This window comes from Myotis nattereri (genome assembly GCF_964212035.1).
Source record: "Myotis nattereri genome assembly, chromosome: 2".
NCBI classification, from domain to species: domain Eukaryota; kingdom Metazoa; phylum Chordata; class Mammalia; order Chiroptera; family Vespertilionidae; genus Myotis; species Myotis nattereri.
The window spans coordinates 171,500,844-171,521,152 of NC_138076.1; the positions used below are offsets into that span (position 1 = coordinate 171,500,844).

The window sequence follows — 20,309 nt, forward strand, 5'->3', positions numbered from 1 at the left end:
ATGTTCTCTCCTCCCCCACTGACATTTTTCAAAGTGAATATGCTAATTTTCATTGTTACCAGTCGTGTATGAGAAGTTCAAGTGCCCTCATTAAATTATCATGCCTTGTTTTTGTCAATATTTTTTAATTTTAGCAATTTAAGTGGTATATAATCATATTTTACTGTTTTAATTTACATTTTTCTGAATATCAGTACTTTTTTGCATTATTTTATATATTTATTGCCTTTAAATTTTATCTTTTCTGAAGTATTCAAGTCTTATTTTTATTTTCTTACTGATTTGTAAATATTATATAATCTGTACATACACTCTTTGTTGTTTTTATATATTTTACAAATACCTTCTCCTACTCCAATAATGGTGTTTTTTGTTGAACACAAATTTGGTCTTAATTTAGTGAAATGAATAGTCTTTATAGTTTGTGTTTGTTGTGTCCTAAGGAATCCTTTTCTTTTCTTTTAAACCAAGATCATGAAGATATTCTGTTACACCTTCTTCTAAAAACCTCATGAAACAAGTTTTGTAATGTTTAATTCTTTTAAAGAGTGTTTGAAAGAATACTGCTTTTTAAATGTTTAGAGGTATTTGGTGAAGCACTTTGAGATAGGATTTTTTTTAGGAATAATTGATTAGGGTTCAGTTTTTTAAAAAGCTTTGTAGGTATTTAAGCTTTCTAATTCTTCTTTTAAAAATCCTCACCCAAGGATATGCTTTCTTGATCTTAGAGAAAATAATGGACGGGGCGGAAAAGGGAATGGGGTTAAGTTCCCTTCCTGAAAATGCTGAGATTTGTATTCATACTGCTGAGATCTTCTCCAGGGTCCAATAATTGGTCATGGATGTTTTAGTGGTTAAATCACCTCAGGAGAAAAGGATGGTAGAACTAAGTTTTAGGACTACACACTTCATTTGCCAAATTTCTAGTCTCCCACTGAGATATATTTTTAAATCCAAGAGCAAAGTAATACTAAAAGGCAGGGTGATTTTAGGAATTAGAAAAAGAGGTTCAACTGTGGAAACAAAGTTTAAGAACTTTAGTTTCTTTCTTACAACCATAGGATTCCTGCTTTAAAATGAAACAAATTATTTCTATATGAAAATACCTAATCTAATAAAAGACAAACCTGCAAATTGACCATACCTTCGCTACGGCTTAAGCCAATCAGAGCGACTATATGCAAATTAACCCAAGCAAGATGGCGGCCGGCAGGCACGGATGCCACCTGGGTGCAGGCATGGAGTGAGCAGGAGGCTTGGTTGCTCCAGTGATGGAGGAAGCCAAGCTTCCCACCTGCCGCGGCCGGCTCTGAGCTCCACTGAAGGCAACAAAGTTTCAATTATAGAAGGTAAATAAATTTTAGAATTAAAAAAGAAAAAGAAAAAAGGAGAGGCTGGAAGCTTCCATCGCTGGGGGGCTTGGCCAGCCTGAAAACAGCCCTCAGCTCCTCACCCAGGCAGGCCAGGCACCCCAGCGGGACCACCACCCATGCACCATGCCTCTATCCTATCTAATAAAAGAGAAACATGGTAATTAGCGTACGACCGCTACCCTTCCCATTGGCTAATCAGGGCGATATGCAAATTAACTGCCAGCCAAGATGTCGGCTGGCAGCCAGGCAGCTGGAAGCGAACATGAGGCTTGCTTGCTTCAGTGACGGAGGACTCCAATGTTCCCCGCCTGCCTTGCCGGCCTCTGAGCTTGCAGTTTTAGAAACATTGTAACAAATATAGAAGCTAAACAAAACCCCAGAAACCTGCTTTCAGCCGGCCAGGATCTCAGAGCTAGAGTTGATACAGAGTTTCGATTATAGAACCTAAACAAACCAGATACCTGCTTTCAGCAGCAGAGGGCTCAGAGCTGGAGGCAGAGCTAAACCTGGCCCAGAATAAAAAAAAGAAAAAGAAAAAAAGGAGCAGTTGGGAGCTTCAGTCGGCCTGAAAACAGCCCTCGGCCCCTCACCCAGGCTGGCCAGGCACCCCAGTGGGGACTCCCACCCTGAAGGATGTGTGACCAGCTGCAAACAGCCATCATCCCCTCACCCAGGCTGGCCAGGCACCCCAGTGGGGACCCCCACCCTGAAGGGTGTGTGACCAGCTGCAAACAGCCATCATCCCCTCACCCAGGCTGGCCAGGCACCCCAGTGGGAACCCCCACCCTGATCCAGGACACCCTTCAGGCCAAACCAGCCAGCCCCACCCATGCACCAGGCCTCTATCCTATATAGTAAAAGGGTAATATCCCTCCCGGCACCGGGATCAGCGTGACAGGGGGCAGCACCCAAACCCCCTGATCGCCCTGTGGCTCTGTGTGTGACAGGGGGCGGGGCCACAACCTCCCTATCTGCCCTGCTCTGTTTGTTACAGGGGAAGGTGCCCCAACCCCCTGATCAGCCCTGCTTTGTGCCTGATAGGGGGGAGCTCCCCAACCCCCGATCGCCCTGCGGCTCTGTGTGTGACACGGTGTGGCGCCTCAACCCCCTTATCGGCCCTGCTCTGTGTGTGACAGGGTGCGGCACCCCAACCCCCCCTCCCCCCGCCCCATGGGCCCTGCTCTGTGTGTGACAGGGTAGAGCCATAACCTCCCCATCAGCCCTGCCCTGAGTGTGAGAGTGGCGGCACCCCAACCCCCTGATCGACCCTGCTCTGTGGGTGATAGAGGGCGGTGCCCCAACCCCCTGATCCGCCCTGCTCTGAGTGTGACAGGGGGCGGTGCCCCAACTCCCCTATCGGCCCTACTCTGTGAGTGATGAGGGGAGCTCCTCAACCCCATGATCGGCCCTGCTCTGTGCATGACAGGGGGGAGCTCCCCAACCCCCTGATTGACCCTGCTCTGTGCGTGACAGGGTACGGAGCCCCAACCCCCCTGATGGGCCCTGCTCTGTACGTGACAGGGGGCAGCGCCCCAACCCCCTGATTGGCCCTGCTCTGTGCATGACAGGGTATGGAGCCCCAACCCCCCTGATGAGCCCTGCTCTGTGCGTGACAGGGGGCAGCACCCCAACCCCCCTGATTGGCCCTGCTCTGTGCGTGACAGGGGGTGGCGCCGCAACCTCCCCATCGGCCCTGCCTTGAGTGGACAGGGGGCGGTGTCCCAACCCCCCAATCGGCCCTACCCTGAGCGTGACTGAGGGTGGCATTGCAACCTCCCAATCTGCCCTGCTCTGTGCATGACAGGGGGCGTTGTCCCAACTCCCCAATCGACCCTGCTCTGAGCCCGACCAGGGGCTGCACCTAGGGATTGGGGCCTGCCCTCTGCCACCCGGGTGCAGGCCTAAGCCAGCAGGGCAAATGGGTCCCAGACTTCGAGAGGGCCCAGGCCGGGCTGAGGGACCCTCCCTCCCCCCCGAGTGCACAAATTTTTGTGCACCGGGCCTCTAGTCCTATATAATAAAAGGGTAATATGCAAACTGACCCTAACAGCAGAATGACTGGTCAGTATGACACACACTGACCACCAGGGGGCATATGTTCAATGCAGGAGCTGACCCCTGGTAGTCAGTGGGCTCCCACAGGGGGAACTCTGCTCAGCCACAATACTGGCTGATGGCTGCCAGTACAGCAGTGGTGGTGAGAGCCTCTCCCGCCTCCTCAGTAGACCTAAGGGTGTCAGACTGCACCTTAGGCCTGCTCCCTGCTGGCAAGTGGATATCCCCCGAGGGCTGCCGGGCTGCCAGAGGGATGTCTGATTGCCAGCTTAAGCCCAGTTCCCCGGGGAGTGGGCCTAAGCCAGCAAGTGGTCATCTCCCAAGGGGTCCCAGACTGCGAGAGGTCACAGGCCAGGCTGAGGGGACCGCCCCCCTCCCCCCCCGAGTGCACAAATTTTTGTGCACCGGGCCTCTAGTAGTCATATTTACATCCATATGGTCTTATATTTATGTCCAATTCTTATAGAAAAACTAAGTCTTGATTGGTTTGTTAATTATTTGGTTTATGAAGTATCTAGGACCTTTTGTTTCTTCTTACCTGATTTCTTCGGCTCATTTTTCTGTTCAAAATCCTTCACCAAACAAGTGTTAGTAAATTAGCAGAGGAAAATAAGAAAGGAGAGGTGAGTACAGGAACAAATTGAAGAAGGAAAATAGGACAAGCACCCATTCTGCCTATGACTTTTTCCATTAGCACAAATAATCAAGAATTAGAAATGGCTTCTATAAATGCATAGGACTTAAAAGTGGTTGCTATAATAATCTCCATTGTTCAATAATTTAAATGCTCTATTATAAGTAAATATAAAGTAATCAGGTATTTTATACAATCAAGTTTTATAAAATTTATGTCAACATTTGATTTTCTGGTTTTGAAAAGCTATCTATTGTTATGTGGTTGATTTTCTATTATATTTGGTGCTTTTAACATATTGTATCACAAAAGTTTGTTTTCTGTATTTTATGTCATTTTATCCTACAAAGTGTGATTGTCGTATTGTGAGACTTAATGCCATCGGTAAATGGAGGGCCCATTTACCTACTGAGAAACACATAGGAACTCCTTGATTTACTTTTATTTTCTATCCCGTGGTTAATATTTTTAAAAATATTCATTAATTAAATTGATTGGGGTGACATTGGTCAATATGAACATATAGGTTTCAGGTGTGGGTTTCTATGTTACAAGATCTGTATATTGCACTGTGTACCCATCACCCAAAATCAAATCTCCCGTGACCTTATATTAACCCCCCTTCCGCCCTTCCCTCTGGCTACCACCACACTGCTGTTTGTGTTCATGAATATCCCACATATGAGTGAAATCATATAGCTCTTAGTTTTTTCTGACTGAATTAGTTCACTTAGGATAATGTTCTCAAAATATTTTTGAATACTCATAGCTTTAGATAAGTTTAAATAACAGTCACAGTTTTCATAGTGCAATCTATGAAAATATGAACATTTTTTACTGTGAGTAGCAATGCTCATGATAATGCTGTAGAACATTGTTTTAAATAGTAAGTTATGTCCTTTTATTGTTTCACGTTGGAAGCAAATGTGTAAGTATTATATATTTTTTGACTATTTTATTTTGTGCCATATTTTAGTTGCATAACTTAATGACTGCACATTATATTCTTTTTCCCCCCAGAAAGTCAAATAAAGAAAACCAGTTTACCTTTTCATAACTACAGCAACATAAATGAAGATCTTAACACGGAAGTAGTTTTAGGACACCCTTCAAAAAATGTGTCACTGGAAAATGAAAAAAGTCAATTACATTCCAGGAAAAAACGTTTTTTGTCATATCCAAGATATGTGGAGGTTATGGTGACAGCTGACGCTAAAATGGTTCATCATCATGGGCCGAATTTGCAGCACTATGTACTGACTCTGATATCAATTGTAAGTAAACTGAAGTCTCTTCTGTTTCCTAAAATGTTTGATGTAATATTTTCTCACATTTGATTTTTAAAGTTTTCCCAAACAAATTGTACCTATGTTTAAGGAAAAAATAATTAGTTAAATTTAGTTTATTTGTATAGCAAGTATCCCATTCTGTTAATTGGATGGCTTTCTAAAACATAAAATTCTTTGAAGCTACTAGTACTTATAGAAAATGCTTGATTTACTTTATCACATGAATGGCTTCTGCCCCCTAGTGACCGGGAAGATCTTTTGCCCTTGAAATTGGAATTTTAAAAATTTTACTCTATTTTTGCACAGAGGGGAGGGTATGTTATTTTTACTACTGACACATTGGCCAAATCAGAAATTAGAATACATGACATTTTAAAAGGGCAGGCTATTACTAATAGAGCGGCTTTAGCAAATTTGAGATGTAAGACCATGGTAGCTATAAGAATCCCGTATCTAATGTTAATATCTCTGTTGTGCTGCGGTGGTGCCCAAATTCTAATACCAGTGAAGATACCATTTCTGTGAAAGTGGCATCACTCTGTATCATACATATGTACACACATACACGTATATATATACATACATCTCTCTCTCTCTCTCTCTCTCTCTCTCTCTCTCTATATATATATATATATATATATATATATACACACACACATATCCACTGTTTAAGACATTTTAGGTTTAGGCCTGCTGTTTTGGAGTGATTATTAAAAGCACCCCCTTTTCATGCTCATGAGTATCCTGGCTTAGTTGATGACTTATATGGACACTTATTTATACAGATTCAGGGTATTCGAACATATCTCACAGCTGGAAATACCTTTATTCACATATAGGAAATTTAGGCCCACTTGGTTGAAAAGATTTGTCCAGAACATATTTGTAGGCCATTGTCAGTTTCTCTTTGCTAGAAATATCCAATTAAGTTCATTTTGACTTAAAGATCATAAGACCCAATTATTTTTCTTACATATAACGTTTTATCTTAAATTCTTATAAGTGCTAAGTATAGATGGTCTATGTTGCCTAAATACAATATCTGGTACAAAATGGGCATTCAATAAAAAATTATTGAAAAAAACATCAATGAATAGGTAATTAAAATAATGCATCCGCCCCCCCCCCCTTCCCAACAATGCATCCCGTTATATATAAAAAGCTAAGTGATCAACTGTATGACCATACAACCAACTGGCCGGCCGGTACATAAGGGGGCGCACTGGCAATTTAAAAATAAACATTGACACCCTGACCGATTTGGCTCAGTGGATAGAGCGTCGAACTGCAGACTCAAGGGTCCCGGGTTCGATTCTGGTTAAGGGCGTGTACCTTGGTTGCAGGCACATCCCCAGTGGGGGGCATGCAGGAGGCAGCTGATTGATGTTTCTCTCTCATCGATGTTTCTAGCTCTCTATCCCTCTCCCTTCCTCTCTGCAAAAAAATCAATAAAATATATTTTAAAAAAAATGAACATTGACTTGTGCATGCGCGATACATATAAAGCTCTCACTGACACCAATCACATGTGTGTGTTTCGATCTGTCATTGTCGATCGTGAATATGGTTGTTTCTGTTGACATTCAACATGAACCACATAGCAATTTATTTATCAACTGTCTGACTGACTGGCTGGTACATACATATATGATGTGCACTGGCAATCTATATATATAAAAGGCTAATATGCTAAGTGTTTGTCCGACTGGTCACTATGACGTGCACTGACCACCAGGGGGCAGACACTCAATGCAAGAGCTGCCGTGATGCTCACTGGCCATTTACAGAGAAATGGCACTGTGGACCTGGTGCCGACAAAACAACACTTAGCTTCCCCCAAGGGTGACACAGGCCCCGCCACCACCCCAGAGCAACTGCCCACCAAATCATAGCTGATGCTGCCAAGACCCCATGGCGCAAAATGCAGCCCACAACCCAGCCCAGCCTGGAAACGGTGGCTGTGGGTGCCGCGTAATGACCTCAAGTAGCAATGCCCGGATTCCTCTCCCTATCCACTGGCCATTTAACCATAAATGGCACTGTGGACCTGGCACCCACAAAGTGACACTCAGGTTCCCCCAAGTGGGACACAGGCCATGTCATCACCCCAGTGTGACACCCCACCAAATTGCAGCAGACGCTGCCAAGACTCATGGCGCAAAATGTGGCACTCAGCCCAGCCCAGAAACTGGTTGTGGGTGCCAGGTAATGATGTCGCATAGCAATACTCTGCTTCCTCTCCCTAGCAACTAGCCTCCTTGGAGTTTCTTCAGCCCAAGAACACGACTTGCTTTATAGCCAGGTGGAAACATTTTACACTTTAACCAAATGTCTGTGAAGCATTTTCCCATGCCTCATCTCCTTTGATCCTCACAGAAGTCCTGGAGTAGGTAGATAGGAGACTTGATGAAATTCTGTTTTCTTTTCATTAGCCAGAAAAGGGAGATTTAGAAAGCTTAGAAACTTGACCCAACTGAAAAGAAGTAAGAAATGGTGGACCTTGAAAATGACTTCTGGTTTTCTCACTGTGCAGAATATAGTCAAACACTGCTGCAGTTAAATATTTTACCCTTTGTTCTCCCGGTGTGATCTACAATAATAATCTGCTTTGTGTTGATATTTACTGCTGTATTGCTGACAATTACCTGAAAGAGAAGTTAGAGTGCTTCACTGGGCTGGAAAAAGTTTAGCTACATCAGAAAGCAGGTCTAATTAAGCAAGTTTATTCTATATGTGTGTGTGTGTGTGTGTGTGTGTGTGTGTATACATATATATCCTATCTAATAAAAGAGAAACATGGTAATTAGTGTACGTCCGCTACCCTTCCCATTGGCTAATCAGCGAGATATGCAAATTAACTGCCAGCCAAGATGGCGGCCGGCAGCCAGGCAGCTTGAACCTAACATGAGGCTTGCTTGCTTCAGTGACGGAGGAAACCAACGTTCCCCGCCTGCCTTGCTGGCCTCTGAGCTTGCAGTTTGAAACATAGTTACAAATATAGAAGCTAAACAAAACCCCAGAAACCTGCTTTCAGCCCTCTGGGATCTCAGAGCTGGAGTTGATACAGTGTTTCGATTATAGAGCCCAAACAAACCAGATACCTTCTTTCAGCAGCCATGGCCTCAGAGCTGGAGCAAGAGCTAAAGCTGGCCCAGAATAAAAAAGAAAAGAAAAAAAGGAGCAGTTGGGAGCTTCAGTCACCCGCCAGCCTGAAAACAGCCCTCAGCCCCTCACCCAGACTGGCCAGGCACCCCAGTGAGGACTCCCACCCTGAAGGATGTGTGACCAGCTGCAAACAGCCATCATCCCCTCACCCAGGCTGGCCAGGCACCCCAATGGGGACCCCCACCCTGAAGGGTGTGTGACCAGCTGCAAACAGCCATCATCCCCTCACCCAGGCTGGCCAGGAACCCCAGTGGAACCCCACCCTGATCAAGGACACCCTTCAGGGCAAACCAGCTGGCCCCCACCCATGCACCAGGCCTCTATCCTATATAGTAAAAGGGTAATATGCCTCCCAGCACCGGGATCAGTGGAGCCACGAGGCCTCCCAGCACCGGGATCAGTGTGACAGGGGCCAGTGCCCAAACCCCCTGATCGCTCTGCAGCTCTCTGTGTGACAGGGGGCGGGGCCAAAACCTCCCTATACACCCTGCTCTGTTTGTGACAGGGGAAGGTGCCCCAACCCCCTGATCAGTCCTGCTCTGTGCCTGATAGGGGGGAGCTCCCCACCCGCCTGATCACCCTGCGGCTCTGTGTGTGACAGGGTGCGGTGCCCCAATCCCCTGATCGGCCCTGCTCTGTGTGTGACAGGGTGTGGCGCCCCAACCCCCCCTCCACGGGTCTTGCTCTGTGTGTGATGGGGTAGAGCCATAACCTCCCCATTGGCCCTGCCCTGAGTGTGACAGTGGTGGCACCCCAACCCTCTGATCGGCCCTGCTCTGTGGATGATAGAGGGCGGTGCCCTAACCCCCGATCCGCCCTGCTCTGTGCGTGACAGGGTACCGAGCCCCAGCCCCCCTGATGGGCCCTGCTCTGTGCGTGACAGGGTACGAAGCCCCAGCCCTCCTGATGGGCCCTGTTCTGTGCATGACAGGGTACGGAGCCCCAACCCCCTGATGGACCCTGCTCTGTGCGTGACGGGGTGGTGCTGCAACCTCCCCATCGACCCTGCCTTGAGTGTGACAGGGGGCGGTGCCCCAACTCCCCATTCGGCCTTACCCTGAGCGTGACTGAGGGTGGCATCGCAACCTCCCAATCCGCCCTGCTCTGTGCATGACACGGGGAGGCACCCCAACTCCCCAATCAGCCCTGCTCTGATCCCGACCAGGGGCTGCACCTAGGGATTGGGCCTGCCCTTTGCCACCCGGGAGCAGGCCTAAGCCAGCAGGTTGTTATCTCCTGATGGGTCCCAGACTTCAAGAGGGCCCAGGCCGGGCTGAGGGACCCTCCCCCCCCCCCCCCCCCCGAGTGCACAAATTTTTGTGCACCGGGCCTCTAGTGTATATATAAAAGGCTTAGTTGACTTGCGCATGCGCAATACATATAAGGCTCTCTCTGGCACCAATTGCACATGTGTGTGTTTCGATCTGTCATTGTCGATTGTGAATTTGGTTGACACTTCTATTATAGAGAAAGGGTGAATAGCGATATTAAAATATTTCTCATGATTTCCTTTTAATGTGCACGAATTTATGCACTGGGTTAGTAGTTTAAAAATAAATGTTGACTCTCCCATGTGTGATACATATAAAGCTTTGCTGTTGCCAATTGCATGCGTGTTTTAATTTTATACTACTTGAGGCCTGGTACACGGATTTGTGCACTTGTGGGGTCCCTCGGCCTGTTTTGTGCTCTCTCGCAATCCAGAACCCCTCAGGAGATGTCGAAGAAACCGTTTTGGCCCAATTTCCACAGACCAGGCTGAATCCGTGCACCGGGCCTCTAGTATGCATATAAGATGCATATAATCTCTTGGTTAATCTCTTCCCATCCTCCCGCCTTCCCACCTCCCTGAGAGTCATCAGTCTGTTCCATGTTTCCATGCCTGTGCGTTGAGTGTCTTCCCCCTGGTGGTCATTGTGAATCATAGCTACTGGTTGGTCAGCTGGTTGCTTAGGCTTTTATATACCAGTATACAGATATTATATATACTATTTTGACATAATTTTTGCAGTAATGTAATTACCACATGAATCTTTCTTCTAATTAATTTCTTTTCAATGTGCATGAACCCATGCACTGGGCCACTAGTGTGACATTATAATAGACAAAATAGATGATTCAAAATGATTTTCTGAAATTTATATAATACAGACATCTACTTTTTTTGCTTAATTGAATTTAATTTTTAAAATGACAACAGAACTGTACATAAAATTTTATCCTGATGACACTTACCTTTACTTCTGAATCTGAAGTAATTATCTAGATATGTAATTATCTAGGTGTATAATTATCTAAATGTGGGTGTGGCATGTTCATTATGAAGGGTTCTAATGAGAAAAGTGACATGGAAGATGTCAATTGATATGTAGAAAATTGCATCAATTTTATGGAACACTGGGATAAACTTTGCCATTTTACATATTTAAAGGAAATGATAATCATTAAGAAAATTAGGGAGGAGGTAGTGATACTGAAGGAAAATACTAGGTTTTGTAAAAACAGCAGGTTTTGAAGCATGTTAAATGACATATAACTCCAATATCAGTGCTTTGGAAATGCTAACTAGAAGTATACAAACACAAGAGTAATTTTGGAATAGCTATATGCAGTTTTGGTGATAATGCCATATTCTAAAAGTTATATTATCTGTATTCTTAAAAATATATGTTTTATTGATTTAGAAAGAGAGGCAGGAAGGAGAGAGAGAGAGAGAGAGAGAGAGAGAGAGAGAGAGAGAGAGAGAAGAGGAGAGGAGAGGAGAGGAGAGGAGAGGAGAGGAGAGGAGAGGAGAGGAGAGGAGAGGAGAGGAGAGGAGAGGAGAGGAGAGGAGAGGAGAGGAGAGGAGAGGAGAGGAGAGGAGAGGAGAGGAGAGGAGAAGAGAAAAGAGAAGAGAAGAGAGGAGAGAAAGATCAATCGGCTGCCTCCTGCATGCCCCCCACTGGGGATCAAGTGACAACCCGGGCATGAGCCCTGACTGAAGACCTTTGGTGCATGGGGCAACCCTCAACCAGCTTAGCCATACCGGCCAGGGCTTATTATCTGTATTTTACATTAAAAATCAATTAATATAATTACTGTTTAGAGGATATTGTGGCATCCCTTGAGGTAATTGAAGTTGTCCATGACTGAAGTTGTCCATGGGAGTTTTTACTTTTCATTATTTTCTTAATCCTCACCGAAAAACATGCTTTTATTGATTCTAAAGAGATAGGAAGAGGGAGAGAGAGAGAAACATCAGTGTGAGAGGGAAACATTAATTGGTTGCCTCCCACATATACCCGAACTCTGGATCAAGCCTGCCACCTAGGTATGTGTCCTGATTGGGAATTGAACCCACTTGCAGGATGACGCTACAACCAACTGAGCCATACTGGCCAGGGCATCCATGGGAGTTTTAAAGCCAGAGTTTACCAAGGGCAAAAGCAGACCTTTTGACTTCATGGAAAATATATCTGATTCTGGGATTGCTTGAAGCAACAGGCCAATGCATGCACAGGTCATTTCCTAGAGTTTTAGTCCCATTAGGAGGGAAGCCAATGACAATGGGAGACAAAATGTTTGTAGACAAGGTCAGCTGGTTTGTATCAAGTTTTCATTCACAGGGGCATAGATACGGCAGCAGGATTGAGGAAGAGGGCAGCATTCCAAATATGGAAGGGGTAGCAGAAAAAGTTTAGAAGGGTAAATCTTTCTTTTGAGATAGTTTGAGTTTTTTATATGCTTTTTTTCCCCTCCTCAGAGGTCAAATTTCAGGTGACTTCTAAATTACCTGGGTTTAGTGTTGTTGTTTCTTCTCTTTCATTGAAATAATGTTCAGTAAGGATACAAGAAAGTCAGCAGGCTTTAGGGCTTTGCACATACATGGCTCTTTTATTAGCGAAAAACTAGGATCACATAAATATTTGTAGATGTAAACAAGTAAAGATAAAAGGAAACTTGGAGAAAAAGTGACACTTGTTTTACCTGGGACTTTCTTAGTTGTAGTGTTAAAAGTTTTATGTCCCTGGGAACCCCTCAGTCCTGGGCAAATGGGGACAGCTGGTGAACTATGGAGAGATTGTAAAATGTAGTCCAACTTGTTATGTCTCCACTTGTGAAGTCCATTTCCAAAATTGTTTTAGAGCAGCGGTTCTCAACCTGTGGGTCATGACCCCTTTGGGGGTCGAGTGACCCTTTCACAGGGGTTGCCTAAATACATCCTGCATATCAGATATTTACATTACAATTCATAACAGTAGCAAAGTTACAGTTATGAAGTAGCAATGAAAATAATTTTATGGTTGGGGGTCACCACCACATGAGGAACTGTATTAAAGGGTCGCGGCATTGGGAAGGTTGGGAACCACTGCTCTAGAGAGTTCAGAGAGATGTTGTCTCCACCTAAGTGTCCCCAGATGCCTGCAGTTGAGGCAGGGGCCAATTCAAGTTTTACATATTTTGTCCTAATTTATAAGAAGACATTAACTGACTGAATTTATTCAAAGATAATCAGGATATTAGTAATGTTCTTGGTCATAGTAATTTAGGGGAAAAAACACACAAGAAAATGTGATTTAAACTTGGAATATGATTGAGAGCCATTTAAAATTCAAAGTGATGAAAAAGAGTAGTTGTGTGTTGAGCTCCATGTATAAGGAGGAAATTGCCGAATACTTTCAGCATTGCGCTAATGGATTATAATTTAAAGAGATTATCTATCCTTACCCATCCTGCACACAGTCAAGAATAGTGCTATCTTAACGTTTTTCTTTGCTTTCAACAATTTGACAAAATGTCTGAGAGCAGTGATATAGGAATAATCTGTGTGATTTTATTCACTTTTTAGAATGGTGTACTCATGTTGTAAAAATAAATTAGTGATCTCTAAGGGTTTTGGAATTAACATTAAAATTAGCTGGGAAGAGCACAATTGTGGTGTATAGTATATCTAATGAAATAAGTGGTTTAAATGAGCAGAGATATTCAATTATTTGCTATTCCAAAATTCCTATCCTTATAGAATTTAGGTGACATTATCACATTAAAATGGCATTTACATATGCATTATTAAATCACCAAAGTATGTATAAACTAAGGCAATTACTTTCTTCAACAGATTGATTTTGATATTCAATGACTTACTATTTAACAAACCTTGAAAACATTTATGTCAGAAGCCTCCATACTCTATTGTACTTATAAAGGATTGACTTTACAATATTCACCTTATTATAGATTTGATGTAAATTGAAGGAGCATCATGTCATATTCAGGAATCAACCCTACTTATTAGAACATTGTTACTGTTATTTAGAGTCATTTATCAGCTAAAACCCCGCACCTGCTCGATCCCCGGTCCTGGTCAGGATAGGTGCCAGAGGCAACCAATACTGTCAGAACACTGGGAATATGTTTTCACATTCCACCCAGGAGGCTGGTCACCTTTCAATAAAGATGCAGCATGTGTTTCCTTCTGAAACTGAAAAATTTTTGTGGTTATATATTTTATAGCTAATATTCTAACATCCAGGTTGTCATTTGTAGTCAACATATTTGGGCAATGAGTAGAGAAAGAAGCCATTTGGATACTTCAGAGTCTTCAGTTCTGTTCTCTGGAGTACTGCGAATGGAAGATTCCTTGTGACACAGAAGTCTTCACAACCATTTTATTTTTAGGTGTGGATGGGAGAGGGAGGAAGCCTTTGTGCACACCTTTGAGGTGCACTGTTAACCTAGTAATGTGACTTATAAAAGCATCTACTTTTAAACTTACAGAATTAAAGCATAACTCTGAAGTCACAAATATGGATCTACTCTGCTGTCTATACTAGATATATTTTTATTTATTTTTAAATTAAATCTTGATTGTTGAAAGTATTACATATGTCCATCTTTTCCCCCCATTGACCTCTACTAGCCTGCTCTGTCCCCAGGCCTTCACCACCCTATTGTCTGTGTCCACAGGTTATGCATATATGTCTACAAGTCCTTTGGTTGATCTCTTCCCACCCACCTACCCTCCCCACCTTCACTCTGAGGTTTGACAGTCTGTTCAATTCTTCTATGTCTTTGGATCTATTTTGTTCATCAGTTTTTGTTCATTAGATTCCACATGAGTGAGATCATGTGGTACTTGTCTTTCTCTGACTGGCTTACTTTGCTATATTTTTAACAGTTGCATGTAAAAATGAACATTTATCAATTCAGCTGTAGATTTCCACAGCTCCCATTTTAAAGGGAGCAATACTGCAGGGCTAACAGACCTCCTTGAAAACACCAACCATCTGGTTGGCCCCATCTTAACATGCTCTCAAACCCACTGGGGTAACCACCACTCTTGCCAAAAAATGCCACCCCCCAAAGCCAAAGGTCTCACTTCAGGGAGAGATGACAAACCTGTGTTTGTGGCTGCAGCACTAAAACAGTAGAAAAGGTGCTGGAATGCGTAAGTCCATGCTGAGCTCACACTGTTGGCATCTCTGGAGATGGTGTGGCTCTTGTTCAGGTAGTGTTCCGTGTGGCATTGGAAGCCACAGAAGCAGTTAGGTTATTCATTATGCTGATGGAGTGAGGGCTCCACTACCTGTACTTCTAGCAAATTGTATTCTCCACAAGATCAGTGACCATGTCTTCTAGCCAACAAAGCCGGGAGTAGATGCTGAATATTTATTAAATAATGGAGGGAAGTAATACTTCCTGAAGCAACTGCTACCTTGGTTTGGGCAGTCGTCCTGGAGACGGTGTCAGAATCAATTTTTATTGCACAGGAGGTCCAGGTCCATAGAGTTATGCCATTAAAGGAATACAACGCAGAGGCATAGGCCATGGAAGACACTCCTACTGCAGTGGTAACCTCTATGATGGCTCCAAGGAGAGGATATGAATTAGTGAATTGGATAGCACCTTGATTGTGAATCACAAACTGAGCCCATGCAGAATGCATCATAGGCTGTGTTCTTCAATTTTGAATAATTAGAACCAGATTGTGACCCATAACCTCTCCTATGGTTCTTTATATGATTCTGGATGAATCAAGCTCCATGGATTCCAGTAGTGCTAATCATTAAAAATCATACGCTCAGAATTGGAAATATTCAACCATGGCAGAAGAAATCAGGTAAAAGAATAGGTGAAACTTACATATTTATTATGAAGTATCATGGCACATAGATTGTGGATTGTGATACAGAATGAAGTGAATTTCTTCCTGAATCATCCAGAACAGTATTTTCCAAGCTCTGATGCATGTTCAAATCTTGTTAAAATTCATATTTTCCATTCATTAGTCCAGGGTGGGGCCCGAGGTTTTGTATTTCTTATTCGCTCTAAGTGATATGGATGCTGCTGATTTAGGGACCAATCTCAGTAGCAAGGATTAGGATACTGGTTCTCAAAGTTGGCTTTATGTTGGAATCATTAAAAATAAATGCTGAGGAATTTTATGAGATATTGATAACTGAGTCTCATCCCTAGATATTCTGACTTAGTTGTGAAGGGGTGTGGCCTGAGTGTCAGAATTTGTGAAAAGCACCCAATATGCAGCTAAGTTGGAGAGTTGATGCTCTTGGATTGGTTTCAGTTTACTTTTGAAAAGAAATATCCATTTTATACATTTAATACTACATATCTTTTTCCTTGCAGGTTGCAGCAATCTACAAGGACTCAAGTATTGGAAATCTTATAAACATAGTTATTGTAAAATTAATTGTAATTCATAATGAACAGGTAAGAAACAATTCTAAAATTAGTAATCTTAGTTGTAGTAGGCTCCTAGCATAAATATATATAGATTATGAAACTCATTAGAAATGAGATAATTTAACAATTTATGTTTTAAAAACTTATTTGAAGTGAGATTAACTTTTCCTGTTGTGATGGAAATAAAATGTAATAATAGCAGAGGGAATAAGAAAAGTTAATAAACAAAAAATTTAAGCTTAAAAGCAACCATGTATTCACTTTTATAATCCTACTAGAGGCCAGGTGCATGGGATTCGTACATTGGTGGGGGCGTGGCCCGAGTGGATCTGCTTGCTGTGGGAGCACTGCTCATCCTGGTCAGCCAAGCGGTGCTCTCACTGTGGGAACACACTGACCACCAGGGGGCAGCTCCTGTGTTGAGCGTCTGACCTCTGGTGGTCAGTGCACGTCATAGTGACTGGTCAACTGGTCGTTCTGCCGTTAGGTCGCTGGGCTTGTACTATAGAGGATAGGATTTTTGAAGGATTTAGAATATGGTAGTTTTTAGAAGGTAATGTTTTGATCCTAAATACTGGATGTTATTTTGACAAGGTACAATTAGATTCTGCTTTGATCACACTATTTTAAGTATTGTCAACATATGTTTGAATACCAGGAAAAGATACTTCTACCTCATTTGCCTATTAAAATGTTTTTTGATATATTGCATGGATGCTGACAGGCTTTGAGGGAAAAGAGGCCATGAATATTTTGCGTAATACTAGTTTGCATATTCTTTTGCACAGGAAGGACCAGTCATCAGTTTTAATGCAGCTACAACATTACGTAACTTTTGTTTGTGGCAACAAACTCAGAATGTTCTTGATGATGCTCACCCTTCCCACCACGATACTGCTGTTCTTATCACAAGGTACAGTTTCAGAAATATAACACTTCTAACAGCAATTGCTTATCCTTTTTCTCCTGCATGCTCACTGGCACTTCTTGTTATCTTAATTCTTTATCAATGATATACAGCAGTATCCTGTGAGAACTTGTATTACAAAAGGTGTTATTGAACGGAAGCATTCTTCTCTTCTTTCAGACAAGTACACGAGGTTATTCCTTAGGAAATTAGCAATGTTAGGTTATTAAGCAATGGTAATACCTAAACAAAATAATCACCTTATTCTATTAGTGGCAGAAGAAGAGAATTAGGAAAATGTAGAAATTAATTTAGGGCACTGAGAACAGGTTTAGTTCATTTCCCATTTGATCTTTCAAGTCACTTGGAAAGGAGAGCTTTTGAATTTATTTGCTTGTCCAATCAAAGTGATCCTTTTACTTAAAAAAAATTGGTTCCTTGTTTTGATGCTCAGTGCATGTCTTAATTACTAGGCTGCTTTTGCTGGGGTGTTTCTCAAACTTATTTACTTCTGCGGAAAAAAGATTCTGCTATTATAAAGTGATGATCCATTTTCAAGCTTATGCTATTATAAAGGGATGATCCATTTTCAAGCACCACTACCCATTGTTAATTCACACCTTTGTTTCAGCAACTCTGATGCCACCAGAATATTTACATCCCAGGTCTGTTGGGTGTTTTTTGTTGGTTGGTTGTTCAAAGGAAAGAAATCTCTCATTTGAAGGTCAGATTTGTAGAAACCTCACCTTTTAGAACCCTAAGATGTACTAGTAATTGGAGACATATAATCCATGTGCTTTATATCTTTGCAAAACTAAAGCAGAATTAACTTAATTTTATACACAGTAGGCTATTATCAGTCCATCATTCTGCCCTGGATTAAAGTTTAGAGGCCAAGCAACAAAGACTGTAGATAACGTCTTAAACATGGCATAGAGAAAGGGCTATAAGAGAAGACCATAAGGAAAGAGATAAGGGAACTTTTCAGTTAAATGGCTAGGGACTAAGTCAGGTCACATCTGAGAAGATCATTATTTTGTAGCAGAGAATAAATGCTGAGGCTCATAATGATATTGAGACATCAAGGAAAGAGTGAATTATCCTATCTAATAAAAGGCAAAAAGGGTAATTAACCATAACTCCGCTACACTTCCCATTGGCTAATCAGGGCAATATGCAAATTAACTGCCAATAAAGATGGTGGCCGGCAGCCATGCAGCTGAAGCGAGCAGGAGGCTTGCTTGCTCCAGTGATAGAGGAAGCCAAGGTTCCCCGCCTGCCGTGGCCCAGCTCTGAGCTCCAGAAGCAACAAAGTTTAAATTATAGAAGCTAAACAAACCTCAGATACCTGCTTTCAGCCGGCCGCGGCCTCAGAGCTGGGAGCACCAGTAACGGCAGCAATGTTTCAATTATAGAAGGTAAATAAATCCCAGAATAAAAAAAAAATAAGGGAGAGGCTGGGAGCTTCAGTCACCCGCCAGCCTGAAAACCGCCCTCAGCCCCTCACCCAGACTGGCCAGGCACCCCAGTGGGGACCACCACCCTAAAGGGGGTGTGGCCAGGCTGAAAACAGCCATCATCCCCTCATCCAGGCTGGCCAGGCACCCAAGCGGGACCCCCACCCTGATCCGGGACACCCTTCAAGGCAAACCAGTCGGCCCCCACCGTGCACCAGGCCTTTATCCTATATAGTAAAAGGGTAATATGCAAACTGACCTTAACAGCAGAAAGACTGGGAATGACTGGTCACTATTGATACACACTGACCACCAGGGGGCAGATGCTCAATGCAGGAGCTGCCCCCTGGTGGTCAGTGAGCTCCCACATGGAGGAACTCTGCTCAGCCACAAGCCAGGCTGATGACTGCCAGTACAGCGGTGGTGGTGGGAGCCTCTCCTGCCTCCTCAGCAGCGCTAAGGATGTCCGACTACAGCTTAGGTCTGCTCCCTGCTGGCAAGTGGACATCCCCCGAGGGCTGCTGGGCTGCCAGAGGGATGTCTGATTGCCATCTTAGGCCCAATCCCCCGGGGAGCAGGCCCAAGCCAGCAGGTGGTCATCCCCTGAGGGGTCCCAGACTGCGAGAGGGCACAGGCCGGGCTGAGGGACCTCCCTCCCCGAGTGCACAAATTTTTGTGCACCAGGCCTCTAGTCTACACTAATAAAAGAGAAAGATGAAAATTGACTGTACCTATGTGACACCCACCAGCCAGTCAGGAGTGAGTATATAAATTAATCCAACAAAGATGGTCGGTTAATTTGCATATGCAGGCACCAAGCGGCCGGGTGGGGGGGTGGGATGCTTGCATCGTTGAAAATGGCAATGACGCAGGCATCTGCACCACCCCAGCCACTCCAGGCCTCTGGGCAGCCTGGGAAGGTGGAAAGGAGGCTCCGGCTAGAGTGAAGGTAGTGCCTGCAGCCAAGGGAAGGAAGGCCCATTCTTGCATGAGTCTTCATGTATCGGGCCTCTAGTATTACATATACTGTATAAGTAAAAGCAAAGAGGTGAAAAATACACTTAAAAAGTTTTTCCTAGAACTTGGTTAAGCTTCAACTATTTACAGCCATCACTTTTATATAGCACTCATTGCTTACTGCTATGCACAGCTCTTAAGTTTAAACTTATTGAGAGCTTATTAAGAACTGGATTTTAGAAGTTGGTTTGTGGTAATAGTTACAAGCTTGTTTATCTTTGTTTTGGCTTGTTGCAAAAATATTTTCTGAAAATGCTTCAAAATCTTTTTTTTTTTAAGGGAAGACATTTGTGGAGCTAGAGAGAAATGTGACACATTAGGTAAGTTATTTTGTAAATTAAGTATAGCCTATATAATTGTTTACTGAATTATTTAAGGTGATGTTTAGGTTATTTTACATTTTAATCATTTTGATCAATTATCTTGACTAATGATTATAGTTGTCACTATTACTTGATTCTGCTTCTATAAATTTTAAAGACTAATAAGAACTAATATATGCCAATTACTAAATATCAATTGCTGTGCAGAGCTTGACATATTGTGTTTTCATTTATAATATATTTTTTAAATTTATCTTTATTGTTGAAACTATTAGATGTCCCCTTTCTCCTTCCTGCATTGACTTCTTTCTATGCTTTACCCCCCACCCCCCACCCCCAGGCTTCACAGTACTATTGTTTGTGTCCATGGATTATGCATATACACATACAAGTTCTTTGGTTAATCTAT

The 20,309-nt window shown here is 43.1% G+C and overlaps 1 protein-coding gene across 1 annotated transcript in view; it reads left to right on the plus strand.

The window, feature by feature from the left end:
* Nucleotides 1–20,309, plus strand: part of ADAMTS20 (ADAM metallopeptidase with thrombospondin type 1 motif 20) — a gene marked incomplete at both ends in the record, with an annotated part of 166,168 nt that overhangs the window by 43,105 nt on the left and 102,754 nt on the right. The window contains 4 exons of the mRNA XM_081082830.1: nt 5,083–5,336; nt 16,140–16,223; nt 16,985–17,109; nt 19,857–19,897. Of these exons, the coding sequence (XP_080938956.1) occupies nt 5,083–5,336; nt 16,140–16,223; nt 16,985–17,109; nt 19,857–19,897 (504 nt within the window). The remainder of the gene's footprint in view (nt 1–5,082; nt 5,337–16,139; nt 16,224–16,984; nt 17,110–19,856; nt 19,898–20,309) is intronic.